Consider the following 21,112-nt stretch of genomic DNA (forward strand, 5'->3'; position numbering starts at 1 on the left):
AAAGCAATGTATAGAAGCAGGCAATGTCTTCAACAACCGTGGGTCTCCTGCTCTGAAAGCATGATGTTCGTGTCACCCCCGCCAGCCTTTAACTAGTTCACCTAAAACTGTGAAGGGTGGTTCGGGTGGTGGGGAGAGCTAAAAGGTCTGAGATGTTTGCAGGATGAATAATATGCATAAATTATACCACACTCAACCAGAAGAGGGGATTCAGGAATAGGATGGTCCGTCTGAATGTTTCCAACATAATAAAACAAACAAAAGCAAGGTTCCCAGCCTAGTAACAAGCCCTCATTTAGGGAATAGCATCATGGCTTCAGTTGTCATCAGCTCTACGAGCAGTGGGAGATTTTCATGGGACAGCAGTTGCCCGGATGTTGTGCATCTGCTGCTGACTGGCTGCCTGCAGGAGTTGTGCACAGCTGGAGAGGCTCTGTCATTCAACACTGACTCTTTCTGTTGGCGCTAGTCGTTTTCACCAGAGCAAGAAGGTTCCTGGTTCAAGCTCTCCTGGTGCTTACAAAGGGTTTTTTAGTTTCTTAACCAGAACCCATTATGTCAGGGGATGCCTAGAGGAAATAGTTTGGTTGTTTTTTTACATGTGGCAGTGATCTTTTCAGGGTATACTCCAAAACAGGTCTGGGATCTGCTCCAGCAGACCTCTGTGATCATAGGTAAGAACTAGCGGGAGAAATGATGGATGGATCAGGTGAAAGAAGCCAGTCACACTCATGAAGAAAGAATAGCCATACAAGTCTAGATGTTGGCTCATTTTGATCTAATGCTATTTTTAAAGTCTGCCTGAATGGTTTTATTTTGATCTCCTGCTGTGTTGTGTCCTGCAGTGCTTCATTTTGCAGGATATATGGGGTATATTGCAGTTTGGGTGTGTGGTTTTGTGAATTCTGATAAAACCAGCCTAGTTTGCAAAACCGTGTTTTAGCATTTAGAAAATATTGACAAGTATTATCTTTCGTCACCTCATTCCAAACTAAATGGACATGAAAACATGAATTAATTCAAGATGGACAATATTCCCAGAGATTGTAATTTTTATAGTACATAGTAATACAGAATTAAAATATAGTATAGTGAGAGTAAGGGGCCGTGGTCCAGTGGGAATGTGACGTCAATGCAGACCCCCTATACTCAGGTCTCAGCCAGACCTGTAAACACTCAGGTCTCAGCCCAGCCTGGAACACAGCATTGGAATTAAAAAAACCTCGGGTGACTTTTATGGTTACTGACTGACAAATAGATACTTAAGAAAGGCAGTGCAGTGAAAGACGATGAGCGTTGAGAGGTTTATGGGAGCACTTTAAAGGATTTGCCTTTTAGAAGTGATTAATAAAATGTTAATTATCTTGCATTTTTGATTAAAATAATGACTAAACCCAGAGCTTTGGTCAGTTTATAATAGTGTGATGGAAGAGTGCACTCAATAATAGGAGCTCAATGTCATCTTTTCACTGCATCTGACTTTTGAAAAATGTTCCCAAACAAAATTCCTGGAAATTGCCTGATGTATCAATTAAAATTTAGTTCAGAATTTTTTTTCTGCTTTCATTTCTACCACATTCATGCTATTGCATTTGGTATCCACTTGATGGTAGTGTTAGCTGAGGAATGAAATGCCTTGCCGGCTCATAGTTTTACTTAGTCTGATCAGATTCGCTGGTCTAATTCAAGGTTTGTCCAAACATCTTGCCCCACAAACAAACAAACAAACAAACAAGCAAACAAACAAACAAACAAACAAACAAACCTGGTGGTGTTTTATTTCCTGTCTTAAATGTAGTTTACAGTACTTTACAGTAACCCTGAGAAGTTTGATTGCATCTTGCTGCGGTTCAGCATGTTCACTTTCATCAAGACGCATGTGTGCCATATAAACAATGTATTTTTTATTCATCTTTTAAAAATTTGATTGATTGATAATTTCTTAGGTTTAGACATTTTATTTTACATTTAATGTTTATTTTAATTTTTGAGACAAATAAAGTTCAGTTCACATAGTTTAAAAATTAATAGTTCACATTCATAGTTCACTATTTTCATTTTGAACTAGTTCAAATTCAGTTCATTTCAATATTTTTAGGTGAGAAGTACGAATGAAACGCCACCCTATCCTAAAACTGTTGTAGTGGTCTTCACCCCTGGCCCTCAGGACCTCCTGTCCTGCATGTTTTAGATGTTTCCTGCTTCAGCACCCTGATAAAAATGACTGTCAATAACAGACTTGTGGAAACCTGGATGACAAGCTGATGACAACCATTAATTAGAATCAGGTGTGATGATGCAGGAAACATCTAAAACATGCAGGTCAGGGGCCTGTACTACGAAGCGGGATTTGGGGTTAGCGAGGTAACTTCAGGTTTAACCCTGGGTTTTCAGGACTACGACGGTGGTTCACTTCTCAGTGGCATGGAGGGTGATGGCATGGCGGGGAGAAGCGCAGAGTAGGTACTAGTGGAAAAGGGCCATTAGAGGTATCCTATCCCATATCCAGGTTTTTGGTTTTGTTTTTCATTTTTTGCAGCGTGGAGGTTTGAATGCAGAAATAATGTTTCACAGCTCATTCCATTGGGTGGTTTATTGTCCTTAACCTCCTCTGCTTGGAACCAGATTGCCACATGTCATTAGCCGAATGGGTTCCAGTGAAGCTGTGGACGTCACCCTGTTCTGCCTGGTGGCCATGGACTTCTACCGCCACCAGATCGACGAGGAGCTGGACCGCAGGGCCTTCCAGTCCGTTTTTGAGACTGTGGCTACTCCAGGTAGCCCCTACTACCAGCTGCTTGGTTGTTTGCATTCAGTCCACCAGGACACGTCCCTCTGAAGCCAGCGCCCTCAGACAGATGCAGAGTGGCCGTCGGGGAGGAAACATGGAGAGAAAAGTCAATGAGTGCATTGTTGTAGGATGCAGAATCGGATATCCATGTATATTTAGAATGAGTTGTGATGGATGGAGAAAGCAGAATGTTTATTCAACAAAACTACTGTAGCCTCATGTCTATTTGTCTTTTTTGCTAATATGAAATAAGTAGAACTACTAAACCTATAAAAGTGAATGATGAGGAAGCTGAGTTTAGTCTTAGACTGCCGGTTAAATGTAGGGCTGTGTTTCCTTGTGAGAACCACACTGGTTCCCTGAGACACGAAGAGGCACCTTCCCTTCATTAGGAAGAAGTCAAATACAAATGTATGTACAGTGGGGAGAACAAGTATTTGATACACTGCTGATTTTGCAGGTTTTCCCACTTGCAAAGCATGTAGAAGTCTGTAATTTTTATCATAGGTACTCTTCAACTGTGAGTGACATAATCTAAAAAAAAAATCCAGAAAATCACATTGTATGATTTTTAAGTAATTAATTTGCATTTTATTGCATGACATAAGTATTTGATCACCTGTCAACCAGTAAGACTTCCGGCTCTCACAGACCTGTTAGTTCTTCTTTAAGAAGCCCTCCTGTTCTCCACTCATTACCTGTATTAACTGCACCTGTTTGAACTCGTTACCTGTATAAAAGACACCTGTCCACACACTCAATCAAACAAACACTTCTCCACAATGGCCAAGACCAGAGAGCTGTGTAAGGACATCAGGGATAAAATTGTAGACCTGCACAAGGCTGGGATGGGCTACAGGACAATAGGCAAGCAGCTTGGTGAGAAGGCAACAACTGTTGGCGCAATTATTAGAAAATGGAAGAAGTTCAAGATGACGGTCAATCTCCCTCGGTCTGGGGCTCCATGCAAAATCTCACCTCGTGGGGCATCAATGATCATGAGGAAGGTGAGGGATCAGCCCAGAACTACACGGCAGGACCTGGTCAATGACCTGAAGAGAGCTGGGACCACAGTCTCAAAGAAAACCATTAGTAACACACTACGCCGTCATGGATTAAAATCCTGCAGCGCACGCAAGGTCCCCCTGCTCAAGCCAGTGCATGTCAAGGCCCGTCTGAAGTTTGCCAATGACCATCTGGATGATCCAGAGGAGGAATGGTAGAAGGTCATGTGGTCTGATGAGACTAAAATAGAGCTTGTTGGTCTAAACTCCATTCGCCGTGTTTGGAGGAAGAAGAAGGATGAGTACAACCCCAAGAACACCATCCCAACCGCGAAGCATGGAGGTGGAAACATCATTCTTTGGGGATGCTTTTCTGCAAAGGGGACAGGACGACTGCACCGTATTGAGGGGAGGATGGATGGGGCCATGTATCGCGAGATCTTGGCCAACAACCTCCTTCCCTCAGTAAGAGCATTGAAGATGGGTCGTGGCTGGGTCTTCCAGCATGACAACGACCCGAAACACACAGCCAGGGCAACTAAGGAGTGGCTCCGTAAGAAGCATTTCAAGGTCCTGGAGTGGCCTAGCCAGTCTCCAGACCTGAACCCAATAGAAAATCTTTGGAGGGAGCTGAAAGTCCGTATTGCCCAGCGACAGCCCCGAAACCTGAAGGATCTGGAGAAGATCTGTATGGAGGAGTGGGCCAAAATCCCTGCTGCAGTGTGTGCAAACCTGGTCAAGAACTACAGGAAACGTCTGATCTCTGTAATTGCAAACAAAGGTTTCTGTACCAAATATTAAGTTCTGTTTTTCTGATGTATCAAATACTTATGTTATGCAATAAAATGCAAATTAATTACTTAAAAATCATGCAATGTGATTTTCTGGATTTTTTTTTTAGATTCCATCACTCACAGTTGAAGAGTACCTATGATAAAAATTACAGACTTCTACATGCTTTTCAAGTGGGAAAACCTGCAAAATCGGCAGTGTATCAAATACTTGTTCTCCCCACTATATTTGTTTATTGTTCCTGCAAAAACTTGCGTGAGTATTGTGATGTCAGTAAAAGTGCAAGAGATTTAATGATTAACTATATTTAAAGGTTCAATCCATGTATTTTTTTTGTGAGTTTGTCCATCCGGTCAGGATGCTGATGATAGACTGACACGAAATACCTGCTTAATTATTTTATCTATATATTTGAGTTACATGTGGACATTCAGAACCGCTTCAGTTGTCCAACAGTCCGGGGTGTTCTCTGTCATATTTTACACTTCATAATGCACCACACATTTCCAATGGGAGACAGGTCTGGACTGCAAGTGGGCCAGGGGAGAACCTGGACTCTTTTACTTCCAACCACGCTGTTGTAACACGTGCAGAATGTGGCTTGGCATTGTCTTGCTGAAATAAGCAGCGTCCATGAAAAAGACGTGGCTTGGATGGCAGCATATGTTGCTCCAAAATCTGTACTTTTCAGCATTTATGTTCCTTCACAGAAATGTAAGTCACCGTTGCCATGGGAACTAATGCACCCCCAAACCATCACAGATGCTGCTTTTGAACTTTGCTTTAACAGTCCGGATGGTTCCACTTCCTCTTTGGTCCGGAGGACACGACGTCCAGTGTTTCCAAAAACTATTTGAAAAGTGAACTCATCAGAACACAAAACACTTTTCCATTGTGCATCAGTCCATTTTACATGAGCTGGGCCCAGATAACCCGGCAGTGTTTCTGGATGTTGTTCATAAACGGCTTTTGCTTTGCATGGTAGAGTTTTAACCCGCACTTACTGATGTAGTGACGAACTGTATTTACTGACAGTGGTTTTCTGAAGTTTTCCTGAGCCCATTTGGTGATATCCTTTACACACTCATGAGGGTTTTTAAGGCAGTGCCGTCTGAGGGATTGAAGGTCACGGTCATTCAGTCTTGGTTTCCGGCCGTGGCGCTTACGTGCAGTGATTTCACCAGATTCTCTGAACCTTTTGATGATATTATGGACCGTAGATGTTGAAATCCCTAAATTCCTTGCAATTTTGCTTTGAGAAATGTTGTTCTTAAACTGTTCAACTATTTTTTTCACGCAGTTGTGGACAAAGTGGTGACCCTCGCCCCATCCTTGCTTGTGAATGACTGAGCATGTTTGGAGAGGCTCATTTTATACCCAATCATGGAACCCACCTGTTCCCAATTAGCCTGATCACATGTGGATGTTCCAAATAGGTGTTTGATGAGCTTTTCTCAGTATTTTTTGCTGCCTTTCCCAACTTCTACTGGACGTGTTGCAGCCATGGAATTCTAAGTTAATTATTATTTGGCAAAAAACAATTAAGTTTATCAGTTTGAACTTTAAATATGTTGTCTTTGTAGTGTATTCAATTGAATATAGGTTGAGAAGGATTTTCAAATCGTTGTATTTTGTTTTTATTTACATTTTACACAATTTCCCAAGGACAGGATGTGAAATGAACCCTCGTGTTTTGAAACAACAAAACACGAGGCTACTACCAGTTGTTTTCGAGTAGGAGGCGCTAACACACAAACTACTCATAACAACCTTTTACACCACGAGAAGAAGAGCAGGCCCGCCCCTGTCCTCTAACACGTCCTCAGACAAGAGCTATAAGCAGCATTCAGTAGACCTGAGACACTTTGAAGCAGCAAATCTAGCAGCAAACATGAGCGGACGAGGAAAAGGAGGAAAGGGTCTCGGTAAAGGAGGCGCTAAGCGTCACCGTAAAGTCCTCCGTGACAACATCCAGGGAATCACCAAACCCGCCATCCGCCGTCTGGCTCGCCGCGGGGGGGTGAAGCGTATCTCCGGTCTGATCTACGAGGAGACCCGCGGTGTGCTGAAGGTCTTCCTGGAGAACGTGATCCGTGATGCCGTCACCTACACCGAGCACGCAAAGAGGAAGACGGTGACCGCCATGGATGTGGTGTACGCGCTCAAGAGACAGGGACGCACCCTGTACGGATTCGGGGGTTAAACCAACCAAACATCAAACAACGGCCCTTTTCAGGGCCACCCACTACTACCATAAGAGCTCATATACCTCTGTACTTTCATACTTTAATATTTCTTACGTCGGAATATGATGATCTATAATAAACATCAAACACATTAAATGACATCCTCTGGCCCACTATAAACATACAAACTTTGTTCCTTTCCAAGTGCTCACTTGTGTAACTTCACTACACGAGACCAAGCAGGTAGAAAGATACTGGTCCTGCAGCGGCGAGTCCAACTCAAACCATGACTGACTCTCGTTTGAACCAGCAGTTCCGGGTTACGATGAGTTTAGCACCAAGTGTGATAAGAATGTGACACAGTCAACCAAACACCGCTGTGTCATTTCAGTTTATTTCCACTTTCTCCACATCCTGTTCAGTCTGGCGCTTTACATCTGCTGATTAAAGTATTTACTGATCTGTGTGAGGAACACAATGCCATTAAAATAGCCATTACAATAGAAACTGCTCTGATGTAATGGTCCAAACATCACATAAAACTGGGAACGAATAAAAGTCAAATGAGAGTCAATAAATAATTAGGAAGGCATGCAGGTGTTGCACCCTGGAAATATTTCATTTAAATTATAGTTTTTATCAAGTGTTGGATGAAACACGGACAGCATTTTATTCATTGATTTAATGTTTTTCTTTGTTCACGCAATGAGGGTTTACGTCACTGAATAGCGGGAAAAGAGAAGAAAAGAGACTCGTAACGTAACGGTCGGTTGTGTGTCGATACCCAGCTGCTCCAGAGAGAACCGTAAAGAAAATACCTGCAGCGTGGGACAAATAAAGTTGCAAAACAGAAGACGGAACACACTATTAAAGTTGTGTAAATAAAATACATGTAAGATAATCATACCAGGTGTGTTAAAAGCAGCAGCTTCGACAGCGGCTGTGCTGCGTCACCTCCCCGTCTGCCGCCGTCCAATCACCGACATGCTGAACCACCAGCGGAGTCTCGACCAATCACAGAGGAGCGACGGCGCAGCGCGGTTTGCCTGCAGCTGCATAAAATCAGCCTCTCTGACCGAAGCAGTTCATTCGTTTCTGAAGAAGGAAACATGCCTGAACCCGCCAAGTCCGCGCCCAAGAAGGGCTCCAAGAAAGCCGTGACCAAGACCGCCGGGAAAGGCGGCAAGAAGAGGAGAAAGAGCAGGAAGGAAAGCTACGCCATCTACGTGTACAAGGTGCTGAAGCAGGTCCACCCCGACACCGGCATCTCCTCCAAGGCCATGGGCATCATGAACTCGTTCGTCAACGACATCTTTGAGCGCATCGGCTCTGAAGCGTCTCGTCTGGCTCACTACAACAAACGCTCCACCATCACCTCCAGGGAGATCCAGACCGCCGTGCGCCTCCTGCTGCCCGGGGAGCTGGCCAAGCACGCCGTGTCCGAGGGAACCAAGGCCGTCACCAAGTACACCAGCTCCAAGTAGACCAACACCCAATACAAACCAACGGCTCTTTTCAGAGCCACACACCCAATCTGCAGAGCTCATGTTTCTCTTCTCTCTAAGTTGCAACCACGTTGTGCTTAATACTGTAACGGTTAAAGACTGGCAGTAGCCAAACTGTTTTTTTTTTTTTATAAATGTAATAAATGTGCACGAATGGTTATTAATAAATGGATAAATCTGGATCAAGATACATCATTTAACTGTCACGTCAATGACAAGTAGATACACCCCCCCATGACAGAACAGGAAGTCCCGTCAGCACAAGACACTGCACAAACACCAGTACACATACCCATATGTACTCAGAGATATAAACTTTCATACACTGGCCTGAAAGTTGACCTTAAAAAACGGACATGTGTTGCTTCTGACAAAATTAGAAGTCTTTAATATATTTTTTGCCAAAGAATAAATGAATACAGGTAAAGGCCCTGAACATACATCAAAGTGGAGGTTAGTTAATTTTCCATTGTGGATTTTTTTTTTCTGTTTTTGCTGTGAACTCACCACACACATGCAGTACATTAAATCCACCTATGCACCTATCTATTTACACACATTGAGCATACCTCAGTTTACATTTACACATTTGTACTTTCACCCTCCAATATTTCTGTATTTTGTGAAAATTACCTGATCCTTTCAAATTGTGTTAAATTATGACATTGTTTTAGCTCCTTCAATAGCTTGTTCCATACTTTTAAGCCGTGAATTGAAGTACGTACCATAACGTTCCCATTTTTTTATTAAGATGCCATTATTCCTTGTATTGAAAGCTTTCTTTAGATATATGAATATAGCTAATTTCTTACGGTCTGTGATATTGGTAATTTCTTCAATGAGATCGGTTACGGCTAGTTATGTTTACTGGTTTGATCTGGATCCATATTGTTTTGGCAATCATTAACAATATCAATGATTTATTTATCTTGTATGATATTAAGATACATTGAACTAGTATTACTCTCAATGTAATTTAAATTAGTTGCTATTTCTGACACAGCTATTTTTTCTGCTAAGTTTGGTCCAACATTCACAAAATAACTAATTTATTTACCACATTATAATTATCTTTAAAATACTGAAGGTAACTGTTATATTTAGTTTTTTTCTGATAACGCTATTTAATGGTACATGTAGTTTTAATATTGTTCTAATTTGTATCCAATCATTTATATTAATATTCCAATTTCTATGGCTTTTCTGGTTCAGTTGTTCGATGTTTTATAAATTCCCTAAAAGGTTAGTTGATTTTTTTTTTACATGCGTTTTGTAATCCTTTCGAGAGCCACTGCTCTTTTTTTTTGCCTGTTTTTCCTTGTATCTTCCTTAACAGGACAATTTTTTATCCTATAATGATTTAAATATTCTCAAAAGTCTTCATATGCTGCATTAACGTAATTTGTTTCTATATATTTATCCTCAATCTTATCTCATCAATTCGGCTTTTAGTGGCATCAAGGATTCATCTGTCCTAAACTGTCTGTGGTCTGGTATTTTCATCAACTTTCTTATATAGTTGCAATCATAGATGGTGGACACTGTTATGTCATTTATTAATATTCCAGTTAACGGTTCTCTGGGACATTTGTGAATATTTTGTCAATTAAGGATGTACAATTTAATGCAATTTAATGGTCCGGGGCCTCATTTAAAATGGACTGCGTAGGATTCATACTAACTGCACGTACGCTCAAAAGCCGAAAATGCCGGGCGCAGAAAAAAATCCGGATCAATAAAACCATGTGCACGCAGATTTGCACGCAACGTTCCTTTATGAATCACAGACCTGCGCAGCTGAATCCGCCTCTAATCCCACCCTCTACACGCCCATAAATGCATATGGATGAGCCTACTGAGCATGCGCAGTGGCTTCCTGCAGCCTGTTTGTGTGTCAGATCCATGGTCAGAATGAATTAGAAGTAGCAGCCACCGTGACACTGACTTTCACTGAGACAGAGATGTTGTAGATGATGTGGAGGACAGGAAAACCACATTATTTGGTGGTCACAGTAAAAGTTAGAATAAGTATATAAATAGTATACAATAAAATAAAGAGAGTGAGTGGCAGCACGCCGTTGCTGCGCGGAACGCCGTGAGTTCCCCGGCGCAACAGGGGGACACACGTCCCCCCGTCTTTTCAAAATCATGTTTTTTTTCCCCTTACTTTTTAAAGTTTAAAAACTAACGGTAGGCTCAGCCTTAAATTGCAAATTATCAAGACACTGTATGAAAGCGATACGAAAACGGCCCCGCAGCCCCGCTTCACCCCCCGCTCCTCCTCCTCGTCCCTCCCCTCAGAGCTGCTCAGGGCGGGTTTATGGTTCTGCGTCACCAGCGCAGAGCCTACGGCATAGGTGCGCGTCGCCGCGTACCCTACGCCGTAGGCTCTGCGTCGTTTTAACGCGGGACCCTAATTTAGGCACTATACACCCGCACCTAAAGGTTTCCTAAAGGTTTCACGCGCGCGTAAAACTCATATATATGAACGCAGCCCCTCATTTGTTCTGTAATAAAGCGAGTGAAGAAGAGGCTGCAGCAGCAGCAGCACCAGAGTCCTGACTGACTGAGCTTCACACACAGAGGACACGATCAGCGCTATTTTATTTTATTATTTTATTATTTTAAGTCTGATATATGTTGTGATATGTGATGACATTATTAAGAGTATGACATGAATCTGGCTTCATTTCACCACCTCACAGCCTGCGTCGCCAGTTCCCCGTGTCTTAAGTAAATTCTTACGGGAGGGTCCTAGTTGCCGTAAAGATACGCAGATTTTTCGCTTAGTTTTTTCTTTTTAGATCCGAGGATTTGCGTAGAAGGTGGCTTCCGCAACTTTCAGGCGCTTTTTCTGCGCAAGCAAGCTTTATAGATGAGGCCCCTGGTGATTTTATGATACAGGCTTAGGCTGTACTACATGGTAATATTAAACTCTTCTGTCATTCTATGTTTTTGGGTTTAGGAGATCAACATTGTAATCCCCATAGTTGAATACTATCATCTTATAATTGATATTCTTGTGCAAAAAAAGAGCCACACCAACTCCACTTTTGTTTTTCTGTTTTTAAATATTTTTTAAACCCTTCATTTCAAAGTCCATTCGCTTTTCACTGTTGGGCCACGTTTCAGATATTGCAGAGACCGCAATGTTCGCCAAATGCACGACTATCTCACTATATCAGCGGAGTGTTTATTCATTTATTCACATTTAAGATTTCAGACAGGAATCATGTTAATCTTTTCTCCGTGAAGAAAAGCTTAGCAATTGATTCAATCTTGGAGCTGACAATCTCCCCCAGGAAGTCTGACAGGAATGGACCTCCATCAGTGTGTTTGATGCTGCAACATTATCTCCCCTTTATAAAGAAATAACGACCACCAGACGGGGGTCGTGGCTTCATAAATGTGGGCTTACCTTTTGTCTCTTTGACAACATATTTACTTAGCGCTCAACGTATTTCACGGCATTTTAAAACAAAAATAAGAGAGGAAATGTGCCGAGCAGCGCGGCCACTCGGGGACGTCTGAAGTCTCCCGGGACAAACCGCAGAGACATCCGAGCTGGACATGAGCTGGACCCCCGGAGACACGAGTCCGCCGTCCTCTCTGCTCACGGCGGCGTCTCACGCGGCTCCAGCACTCACTTTTCCTCCTTTATCGACGAGGAGAAAACACAAGCGGAGCCGTCCGTCCGCCATGACGGAGCGGCGCCGCTGGATTGAGTCTCCACGGTTCTCATGGTGAGTTTAAGTTCCGTCGGAGCTCCGGCTTCTCATCATTAGCAGTGACTCTCGCAGCAACTCGACATGGCAGAAGTAGCTCCAGCTCCGGCTCCGGCCAAAGCCGCCAAGAAGAAAGTGTCCAAGCCGAAGAAGGCCGGCCCCAGCGCGGCAGAGCTCATCGTGAAGGCCGTGGCCGCGTCCAAGGAGCGCAGCGGCGTGTCCGCCGCCGCCGTCAAGAAAGCTCTGGCCGCCGGAGGATACGACGTGGACAAGAACAAAGCCCGCGTCAACACCGCCATCAAGAGCCTGGTGACCAAGGGGACCCTGGTCCAGACCAAGGGGACCGGGGCCTCCGGCTCCTTCAAGATGAGCAAGAACACTGACACGAAGGCCAAAGCTCCCGTGAACAAAGCGGCTCCTAAAGCCAAGAAGCCCGCCGCCAAGAAACCCGCAGCAGCGAAGAAGGCGAAGAGCGCAGCGGCCAAGAAACCAGCAGCGGCCAAGAAGAGCCCCAAGAAGGTGAAGAAGCCCGCAGCGCTCAAGAAGACGGCCAAGAGCCCCAAGAAGGTCGCCAAGAGCCCCAAGAAGGTCGCCAAGAGCCCCAAGAAGGTGCTGAAGAAGGCCCCCAAAGCCAACAAGTCCCCCGCCAAGAAGGTGGCCAAGCCCAAAGCCAAGAAGGCAGCACCCAAGAAGAAGTGAAGCATCACTGCTGGAGGAAATTAAAAAGGCTCTTTTAAGAGCCACCACCTCATCCTGAGAGTTCTTTTCCTATCACTTTGTTTTTTTTCAACAATAAATTGCACAATTACCCTCAATGTATTAAATGTACATTCAAGGGAACATTACTATATTTTACACAAAAGTAAAATGACAGTTTCAAAGGATTTACAAAAATCAGGTTTCAACCCATTTCTTTTATTTTTAGGTTTCTTTTTAATCCACTACATTTCAGAGTATCCTAATCAATAATTCACTCACAGACTTCAGCATTTCTTAATGTTGCTTATTTTTTACTCCTTTAATCCTTTTACTACTGTAATCACATTCAAGCTGCCAGGATTTATTTTGATTTTATGGCTGTAGAATTGCCAAATGTGCAAAGAATCAGTGCTCCTGCCCATTCCTTTCCCAAGATAACTTCAACTTTCAATATCTGGCAGTTATTCAATATCACTGTGTGTTATAACTGTTTAACAGATAAGGACACTTTTTGTAGTATCTTAGTATTTAAAGAGTATCAGTATTTTAAGAGCCACCACATCTTCCTTAAAAGGCAAATTGTGTCACATAAGAAATATTGTTTTCTTATAAGAAAATATTGTGGTACTCATGCAACTACAAATTTGTTATTGATTACATTTGTATAAGTTCAAGTCTCTTCAAGTATCTTGAGCACTGAATCAAATTTAGTAATTTTCTACTTTTGAAATGTTTTAATGAAAAGAAAAAAGTTTCTAGAACAACTTTTATTTAACCCAAATGTCAAAGTACAGCAGCACAGCAATGGAAACCTACTGGATTAGTACATGATGTCTGTAGAGGGAAAAAAACAAACGTTTTGGTATGACAGTGGTATAAAAACAAATATAAACATGAAAATAATGTTTTTCACTATTGTTCTTCCTCCAATTATTAATAAATTCCACTAAACTCACATGAATGTACCGTTTTGATGATTATTGTGATATTTTTCTGATGTGAAATTTACAGAATTTAAAACTTGAAATCTTTTTTTTTTTTACATAAATATGTAAAATAAAGGGCTGAAAGATTGGAAGATGCAGAGAACAGGTTATATAAGTACAAAAAATATATAATAGGGTATGTTTAAGATCTTATACTGCTCATATCAGATGTAGCCTATTAATTATAATGGAAGAAGAGCTAAACTATTAATTGAGGGAATCATGTTGTGCTTTGTAACAATGTAGCAACTATTAATGAGATTGATGGAAGCAGCTCTTTAGTGGTGATGTTGGTGGCTCTTAAAAGAGCCGTTGTGGGTTAGAGGGGAGACGGTCTAAGCTCTCTCCCCGCGGATGCGGCGGGCGAGCTGGATGTCTTTGGGCATGATGGTGACCCTCTTGGCGTGGATGGCGCACAGGTTGGTGTCCTCGAACAGCCCCACCAGGTAAGCCTCGCTGGCCTCCTGCAGGGCCATGACGGCAGAGCTCTGGAAGCGCAGGTCGGTCTTGAAGTCCTGAGCGATTTCTCTCACCAGCCGCTGGAAGGGCAGCTTGCGGATCAGCAGCTCCGTGGACTTCTGGTAGCGGCGGATCTCCCTCAGAGCCACGGTACCGGGCCTGTAGCGGTGAGGCTTCTTCACTCCGCCGGTGGCCGGGGCGCTCTTCCGGGCGGCCTTGGTGGCCAGCTGCTTCCTGGGGGCTTTGCCTCCGGTGGACTTACGAGCGGTCTGCTTGGTTCTGGCCATGGCGACTGATTCTGGATCAGGACAATAATGCTGGGAGAAGCGAGACTCGCTGCTCTTAAAGCGTGTGACTCGGTGACGCGGTCCAGACCTCCGCTCCTGATTGGTGGATTCTGCTCTGCAGCCCCGCCCCCCCCGAGAACGAGCTCGCGCCTCAATGTGCGCCGTTTATTGGATAGAATCTTTTCAAAACTCCCGCCTAGTCCGGAGCCCCGCCCCCTGCCGTCTCTCTGTCCCGGTTGTGTAAGTTAGTTAATTTATCTATTTTATTATTAGTTTATTTACTCCAATCACTAGAAACCAACCCCCAGTAGCTGGGCAGTTATAGTGTGTATACTGGTAAGGAAAAAAGAATGTGTACTTTTTTGGAGGACGTGTTAGAGGACAGGGACGGGTTTTCTCCGCCTTAATGGATGTTGTGTTAGCGCCATCTACTGAAATATCGGTAGTAATATATTTTAACATTTCCTTTTATCAGTTCCTATTTCAAAAAGAGCAAATATTTCCACATTAGATTAACAGACAGACTTTTGGATTTGAACAGGTCACTACTAAGTTTCTGAAGCAACACCAGTGAACACTTTTTCCTTTATAGAGAAAGTAAATCATTTCACAAACATGCTATTTATGTTATATGTATATATATTTAATTACCTCTGAAAATCATTTTTAATTACAGAGCCTCACTTCAACCAGCAGACAACCGATGAACTAGTTAGTGCTATAATCCTATTGTAAATGTTAAATGTTTTTTTTAAACAATCGTAGTTATTGGTCGTTTCTTCTGAGACAATTTAGTTTCCAATAAATGCAGATGTTACTGCTCCATACAACCTTTTGTGCTTTACATTGTGTCGTTGTATTAGTGGATTGATCTTTAGTGGTTTTATACTGTCATTTAGCAGACGCTTTTATCCAAAGCGACTTATGTGAGAACAAGCACAAAATCACATAGTAATTGTTATACGGTAATCGTGTCTCTCAGAGGAGTGTGTGGCTCTTAAAAGAGCCGTTGTGTTTCGGGTTCAGCAGCAGCAGCTTTACTTGGCCTTGGCGGCCTTCTCGGTCTTCTTGGGCAGCAGCACCGCCTGGATGTTGGGCAGCACGCCGCCCTGAGCGATGGTGACCCCCCCCAGCAGCTTGTTGAGCTCCTCGTCGTTGCGGACAGCCAGCTGCAGGTGACGGGGGATGATGCGGGTCTTCTTGTTGTCGCGGGCAGCGTTTCCAGCCAGCTCCAGGATCTCAGCGGTCAGATACTCCAGCACAGCCGCCAGGTAGACGGGGGCGCCGGCACCGACGCGCTGAGCGTAGTTGCCTTTACGCAGCAGTCTGTGGACACGACCCACTGGGAACTGCAGTCCTGCACGGGAGGAGCGGGTCTTGGCCTTCGCTCTGGCTTTCCCTCCGGTCTTTCCGCGGCCACTCATGTTGATAATGTATTTCTGGAACTGGTGTCAAGAGAAACTGTGTCTCCAGCAGCGGAAAACCTCCTTAAATACCGGAGAGCGCGGGACGAGTCCTGCCGCACCAATCAGGACAGAGAGAAACGAGGCGGGAGTTTTGAAAAGATTCTATCCAATAAACAGCGAACATGGGGGCGGGGCCTCGTTCTTGGGGGCGGGGCCTATCTCCTGGGGGCTAAAGACCTGAATCTTGCTTGGTTTCCATTCTATGACAAGAAAAGTTGTGGATTTAGCCTGTTTTATTTTTTTTTAATATAACTGCTTGGTTATCTTGAATGTGGAAGTGTATGCTATATAGGTCAGAACTGACAGTCTCCTATGTAAATAAAGATATATTAATCACACATTTTAAATTGTGAAACATTTTTCTCTCTTGAAAATGTAAAAGGAAACTTCCTCCCATCCCACCTTCTATCAGGTCCAGTGGAAAAGAATCAAAACTGGATTACAAGATTGTTTTGCTGTGCCAAATCCTCCAAAGTTTAAAGTACATTTCATAAAATGAATAGAAATAAATAACTAAACTAAGACTGATATTGGAGATGTGGGGGCTTCTGTGTTTGCTGGTTGAACCCAATACGACACAGCAAATATGCTGGTTGTGATGGGCAGGTGAAGCTTCAGGAAGCATTGAAGCCTTTCATCCGTTCACTCCAGTAGTTTGACAGGTATGTCCTAAACACACATTTAAATTAGACTCAGAGGGAACAAAGTCCAACCTCGCAAACAGTTTAGTCAGGCAGTCATTGGAGTTGAGAAATTTTTAAGTAACTTAAAATTATACAAATTAATGCTGATGTTCAACAAATAAACCATCTTACATCTTTTTTTGAAAAAAAAAGTAATGAATTTTACTGTCTAGTACAATTATTTTAATTAAAATCATTCAGCTCAACCATGTCAGAAGGTATTTGATGTGCTTTAACAAAGCTGAATGGAATAAATGATTTACCGTATGTCATGCATTACTTGCACTTTTGTGGATTTATAATTTTAGAGTTTATTCTTATACTGTTAAATTCTCTCTCATTAGTCAATGACTACAGAATTTCTTATTTCAACCCATGTGGGTTATAGTTTATTATTTATTATAGTTTCTGCACACGGATCAATAACGTAACAGCCCAACCTGTACATGCGTGGTGCATCACTTAAAAACTGTCCGTATAGCAACTCTCCTGCAACGTAAAACAATAGTTCCTAGTGAACGTATATGTAAACAATAGCAAATTGTTACAAACCACAGATTAATGAATATTTACTAATCATATTTTTTGGTTGAAGGAAGTTTTATGCTCTGCAGATTGGGTGTGTGGCTCTTAAAAGAGCCGTTGGTTTGTATTGGGTGTTGGTCTACTTGGAGCTGGTGTACTTGGTGACGGCCTTGGTTCCCTCGGACACGGCGTGCTTGGCCAGCTCCCCGGGCAGCAGGAGGCGCACGGCGGTCTGGATCTCCCTGGAGGTGATGGTGGAGCGTTTGTTGTAGTGAGCCAGACGAGACGCTTCAGAGGCGATGCGCTCAAAGATGTCGTTGACGAACGAGTTCATGATGCCCATGGCCTTGGAGGAGATGCCGGTGTCGGGGTGGACCTGCTTCAGCACCTTGTACACGTAGATGGCGTAGCTCTCCTTCCTGCTCTTTCTCCTCTTCTTGCCGCCTTTCCCGGCGGTCTTGGTCACGGCTTTCTTGGAGCCCTTCTTGGGCGCGGACTTGGCGGGTTCAGGCATGTTTCCTTCTTCACAAACGAATGAACTGCTTCGGTCAGAGAGGCTGCATTTATGCAGCTGCAGGCAAACCGCGCTGCGCCGTCGCTCCTCTGTGATTGGTCGAGACTCCGCTGGTGGTTGAGCATGCAGACGCCTCCTCACTGCTGCTGCTGCTGCTGCTGCTGCTGGTTGTGACGTCGCAGCTTGAATGAACAAACGCCACAGACATTTTTATTCCTGGAGTGTTGCAGCACAGCCTCTCTACGAAGCTGCTGCTTTTATCAGACCTAGTATGTTTATCTTATATGTATTTTATTCACAGTACTTTTTTTTTTGGCGTTTCTCTCTGGAGCAGCTGGATATCGACACACAACCGACCGTTACGTAACAGTTTTTTTTAAATCTTTATTTAAATCTTTAAATACAATGATAAATTAAGAACAAGGGTAACATACAAATACAGAGATTCGAACACCATATTGAAAATAAATAAACAAAATAATATATAAAGGATAAGACAGTTGAATTTTTTAATTAAAAGGATAAATAAAAATAAAAACAACATAATGTGCGAGAGTAGGTTTCATGTAGACAAATTTACATACAGATGTCGATGGTCTTTTGTGCCTTTGTGTTTTTTGATGAGTAAATTGTCATTATATATTGATCAAGTTCTTTTTTTAGTACCAGGTACAAGGAGTTCAGGCTTTCTGTGGATGAATTTGGACTTGTGTATGTGAAATTTAGCTAAAAATAAAAACAGATTGATAAAAAAGAAAGCGTCCCTATCTTTGTGATTAAAATTATGAAAACCAAAAATATCATTCTTAAAATAAAGATGAAAATCAGAAAAGACAGAATCAACATTATACTTGTGGAAGTCCCTCCAGAATTTATAAGTGAATTCACACGACTAGAATAAGTGAGAATATGTCTCAGGATGCCTTTGGCAAAAAGAACAATTAACGTCTATATCCTTCTTAAATTTTGATAAATATTGTTTTGCAGGGTAAAATTTGTGTATCAATTTAAAAGAGATCTCTTTGACTTCATTTGTTAGAAAGAATCTTTGTGGTAACGACCAAACTTTTGTCCACTCAATAATAAAATGTGGCTGGTGGGATGGAGGTTAATCCATCATGAAACATGGCTTTTACTTTGGCATTCGGAAGCTTAGCAGATGAAAAGCAAACACTACCAAGAGAAGACTGAGACACATCAGGAGGGTTGATGATAGGGGAGGAGAACTGTAGGAGTACCTGAATAACATGCACAGACCAGAAGGAATAGCATCAAACACGACTGGAAATTCTCTAGGTGTTATTGGTACATTATATCTCATTAGAAATTTGGAGTAATTATACAACAATCCATCTTTTTTGAACAATTGACTAACCAAAACAATTCCATTGTCAAACCATTTATCTAAAAATAATGTTTTGTTTTTGTAAACAATATTACAGTTGTTCCAAATTAAGCAACTTTGCGGAGAGAAATTGTGTTTGTAAATCAATGTCCATGCTAAGAGAACCTGTTGATGGAAGTGAGAAAGTTTTAGTGGTATTTTTTGAATGCTATAATTACAGAGCAGCAGGAAATTAAGGCCATCTAAGTTTGAGAATACATGGTGAGAAATAAAATTCTCACCATGTGGGGTTTTTCAAATACTTTTTGATCCAATTTATCTTGAAGGTATTATAAGCGCGTCGAAATCAATACAATTCAAACCACCTTTGTCATAGGAGCTTAAAGTGACATTAGTAGTGGGTTTACCGTAACGTTACAGTCTTTTTTCTTCTCTTTACTCAGTGACGTAAACCCTCTGGAACTGTAGACCTGGAAAAAAACAAAAAAACTACCGGTAGGCACAATCACATTGCGTGGACAATGAAAATACATTAAATCAATGAATAAAATGCTCTCAGTATTTTATTCAACACTTGAAAAAACTATAACAATCTAAATTAAATACCTGCACGCCCTCCTAATTATTTTAAATTTACTCTCATTTGACTTTTATTCGTTTTCCAGTTTTATGTGATGTTTGGACCATTACATCAGAGCAGTTTCTGTTTTAATGGCATTGTGCTCCTCACACAGATCAGTAAACAGTAAATACTTTAATCAGCAGATGTAAAGCCCCAGACTGAACAGGATGAGGAGAAAGTGGAGCTGGACTGAAATGAGACCCAGCGGTGTTTGGTCGACATGCTGATCAAACTTGGTGCTAAACTCATCGTAACCAGGGAGTTCTGGTTCAAATGAGCAAGTCAGTCATGGTTTGTGGAGTTGGACTCGCCGCTGCAGGACCAGTATCTTTCTACCTGCTTGGTCTCGTGTGGTGAAGTTACACAAGTGCTGCCAGTGAGCAGATTGAAAAGGAAGTTTGTAGGTTTACAGTGGACTGAGAAAAACCGGGATGAAGGTTATTTAACACGTTGGTTTTTTATAGACCACCATATCGATATAATAAGTATTAAAATAAAGAGGTATACGAGCTCTTATGGTTGGAGTGGGTGGCCCTGAAAAGGGCCGTTGTTTGGTTAAAACGGTTGGTTGGTTTAACCCCCGAATCCGTACAGGGTGCGTCCCTGTCTCTTGAGCGCGTACACCACATCCATGGCGGTCACCGTCTTCCTCTTTGCGTGCTCGGTGTAAGTGACGGCATCACGGATCACGTTCTCCAGGAACACCTTCAGCACACCGCGAGTCTCCTCGTAGATCAGACCGGAGATACGCTTCACCCCCCCGCGGCGAGCCAGACGGCGGATGGCGGGTTTGGTGATTCCCTGGATGTTGTCACGGAGGACTTTACGGTGACGCTTAGCGCCTCCTTTACCGAGACCCTTTCCTCCTTTTCCTCGTCCGCTCATGTTGAATATGAAGTTAGTCAACAACTGAGCTGGAACTACGTTGACCACGTTATTTACCTCCTTTCTGAGGACGTGTTAGAGGACAGGGGCGGACCTAATATTCTTCTCCACATTAAAGGATGCTGATACCAGATCGTTCAGTGTTATAGCGCCACCTACTGGGACACAATAGTTAGTAACTGCATGTCTTTTTAAATCCTGACATCGATGCGTTCAACAAATATAATGTTGGTACATTTGACGTTTGGAGTGGTCTTTCAAATGAACCAGTAAATGATTATTTTAAGTTTTAACCATTTAATTTCGAAAATCTATATCAATTTCCCATAAAGGAATAATTTATAGGAGGTATCATCAAGCTTTTGTCTTCTGGGTCTACTAAGTTAAAACCACCCAGGACTCCCAACCTGAACACCTGAATTTGAAACTGCCCATTATGTGGAATGAACTATGGCAATAGAGAAATCATACATTTGTAAAACAAAAGTATGAAATTGAAAATATATAGAGATAAAACAAGAACTTACACTGTAGAAAATGTAGGAAAAATAAAGAAAAAAAAAACAAACAAATAAACAATTCTATTCACCTAGGTGAACATCAAGTAATTATATATACAACGTATACGCCGTACCCCT

The 21,112-nt window shown here is 42.4% G+C and overlaps 6 protein-coding genes across 6 annotated transcripts; 2 read left to right on the plus strand and 4 right to left on the minus strand.

Moving 5' to 3' along the window:
- The first annotated feature begins 7,882 nt into the window (after positions 1 to 7,882).
- On the plus strand, positions 7,883 to 8,300 carry LOC133447139 (histone H2B-like). The gene has a single exon (XM_061725620.1). The coding sequence runs from the start codon at positions 7,883 to 7,885 to the stop codon at positions 8,255 to 8,257; it is 375 nt and encodes a 124-aa protein (XP_061581604.1). The 3' UTR covers positions 8,258 to 8,300.
- Positions 8,301 to 12,087: 3,787 nt separating this feature from the next.
- LOC133446995 (histone H1-like) lies at positions 12,088 to 12,870 on the plus strand. Its single transcript, XM_061725312.1, has one exon. The coding sequence runs from the start codon at positions 12,088 to 12,090 to the stop codon at positions 12,700 to 12,702; it is 615 nt and encodes a 204-aa protein (XP_061581296.1). The 3' UTR covers positions 12,703 to 12,870.
- Positions 12,871 to 14,023: 1,153 nt separating this feature from the next.
- LOC133447018 (histone H3) lies at positions 14,024 to 15,259 on the minus strand. The gene is made up of 2 exons (XM_061725400.1): positions 15,244 to 15,259; positions 14,024 to 14,439 (listed from the first exon to the last, which is right to left on the minus strand). Exon 2 carries the CDS (start codon positions 14,432 to 14,434, stop codon positions 14,024 to 14,026), a length of 411 nt encoding a protein of 136 aa, XP_061581384.1. The 5' UTR covers positions 14,435 to 14,439; positions 15,244 to 15,259.
- Positions 15,260 to 15,399: 140 nt separating this feature from the next.
- On the minus strand, positions 15,400 to 15,858 carry LOC133447080 (histone H2A-like). Its single transcript, XM_061725519.1, has one exon. It carries the CDS (start codon positions 15,856 to 15,858, stop codon positions 15,472 to 15,474), a length of 387 nt encoding a protein of 128 aa, XP_061581503.1. The 3' UTR covers positions 15,400 to 15,471.
- Positions 15,859 to 17,204: 1,346 nt separating this feature from the next.
- Positions 17,205 to 17,626, minus strand: LOC133447111 (histone H2B-like). Its single transcript, XM_061725569.1, has one exon. The coding sequence runs from the start codon at positions 17,620 to 17,622 to the stop codon at positions 17,248 to 17,250; it is 375 nt and encodes a 124-aa protein (XP_061581553.1). The 5' UTR covers positions 17,623 to 17,626; the 3' UTR covers positions 17,205 to 17,247.
- A 2,536-nt stretch (positions 17,627 to 20,162) lies between these two features.
- Positions 20,163 to 20,481, minus strand: LOC133447158 (histone H4). Its single transcript, XM_061725660.1, has one exon. The coding sequence runs from the start codon at positions 20,472 to 20,474 to the stop codon at positions 20,163 to 20,165; it is 312 nt and encodes a 103-aa protein (XP_061581644.1). The 5' UTR covers positions 20,475 to 20,481.
- Positions 20,482 to 21,112: the final 631 nt, after the last annotated feature.

This window comes from Cololabis saira, chromosome 1, assembly GCF_033807715.1.
Source record: "Cololabis saira isolate AMF1-May2022 chromosome 1, fColSai1.1, whole genome shotgun sequence".
NCBI lineage: Eukaryota > Metazoa > Chordata > Actinopteri > Beloniformes > Belonidae > Cololabis > Cololabis saira.

Coding starts and splice junctions, on each gene's coding strand:
- LOC133447139 (XM_061725620.1), top strand. CDS start 7,883: ATGCCTGAACCCGCCAAGTCCGCGCCCAAGAAGGGCTCCAAGAAAGCC.
- LOC133446995 (XM_061725312.1), top strand. CDS start 12,088: ATGGCAGAAGTAGCTCCAGCTCCGGCTCCGGCCAAAGCCGCCAAGAAG.
- LOC133447018 (XM_061725400.1), bottom strand. CDS start 14,434: ATGGCCAGAACCAAGCAGACCGCTCGTAAGTCCACCGGAGGCAAAGCC.
- LOC133447080 (XM_061725519.1), bottom strand. CDS start 15,858: ATGAGTGGCCGCGGAAAGACCGGAGGGAAAGCCAGAGCGAAGGCCAAG.
- LOC133447111 (XM_061725569.1), bottom strand. CDS start 17,622: ATGCCTGAACCCGCCAAGTCCGCGCCCAAGAAGGGCTCCAAGAAAGCC.
- LOC133447158 (XM_061725660.1), bottom strand. CDS start 20,474: ATGAGCGGACGAGGAAAAGGAGGAAAGGGTCTCGGTAAAGGAGGCGCT.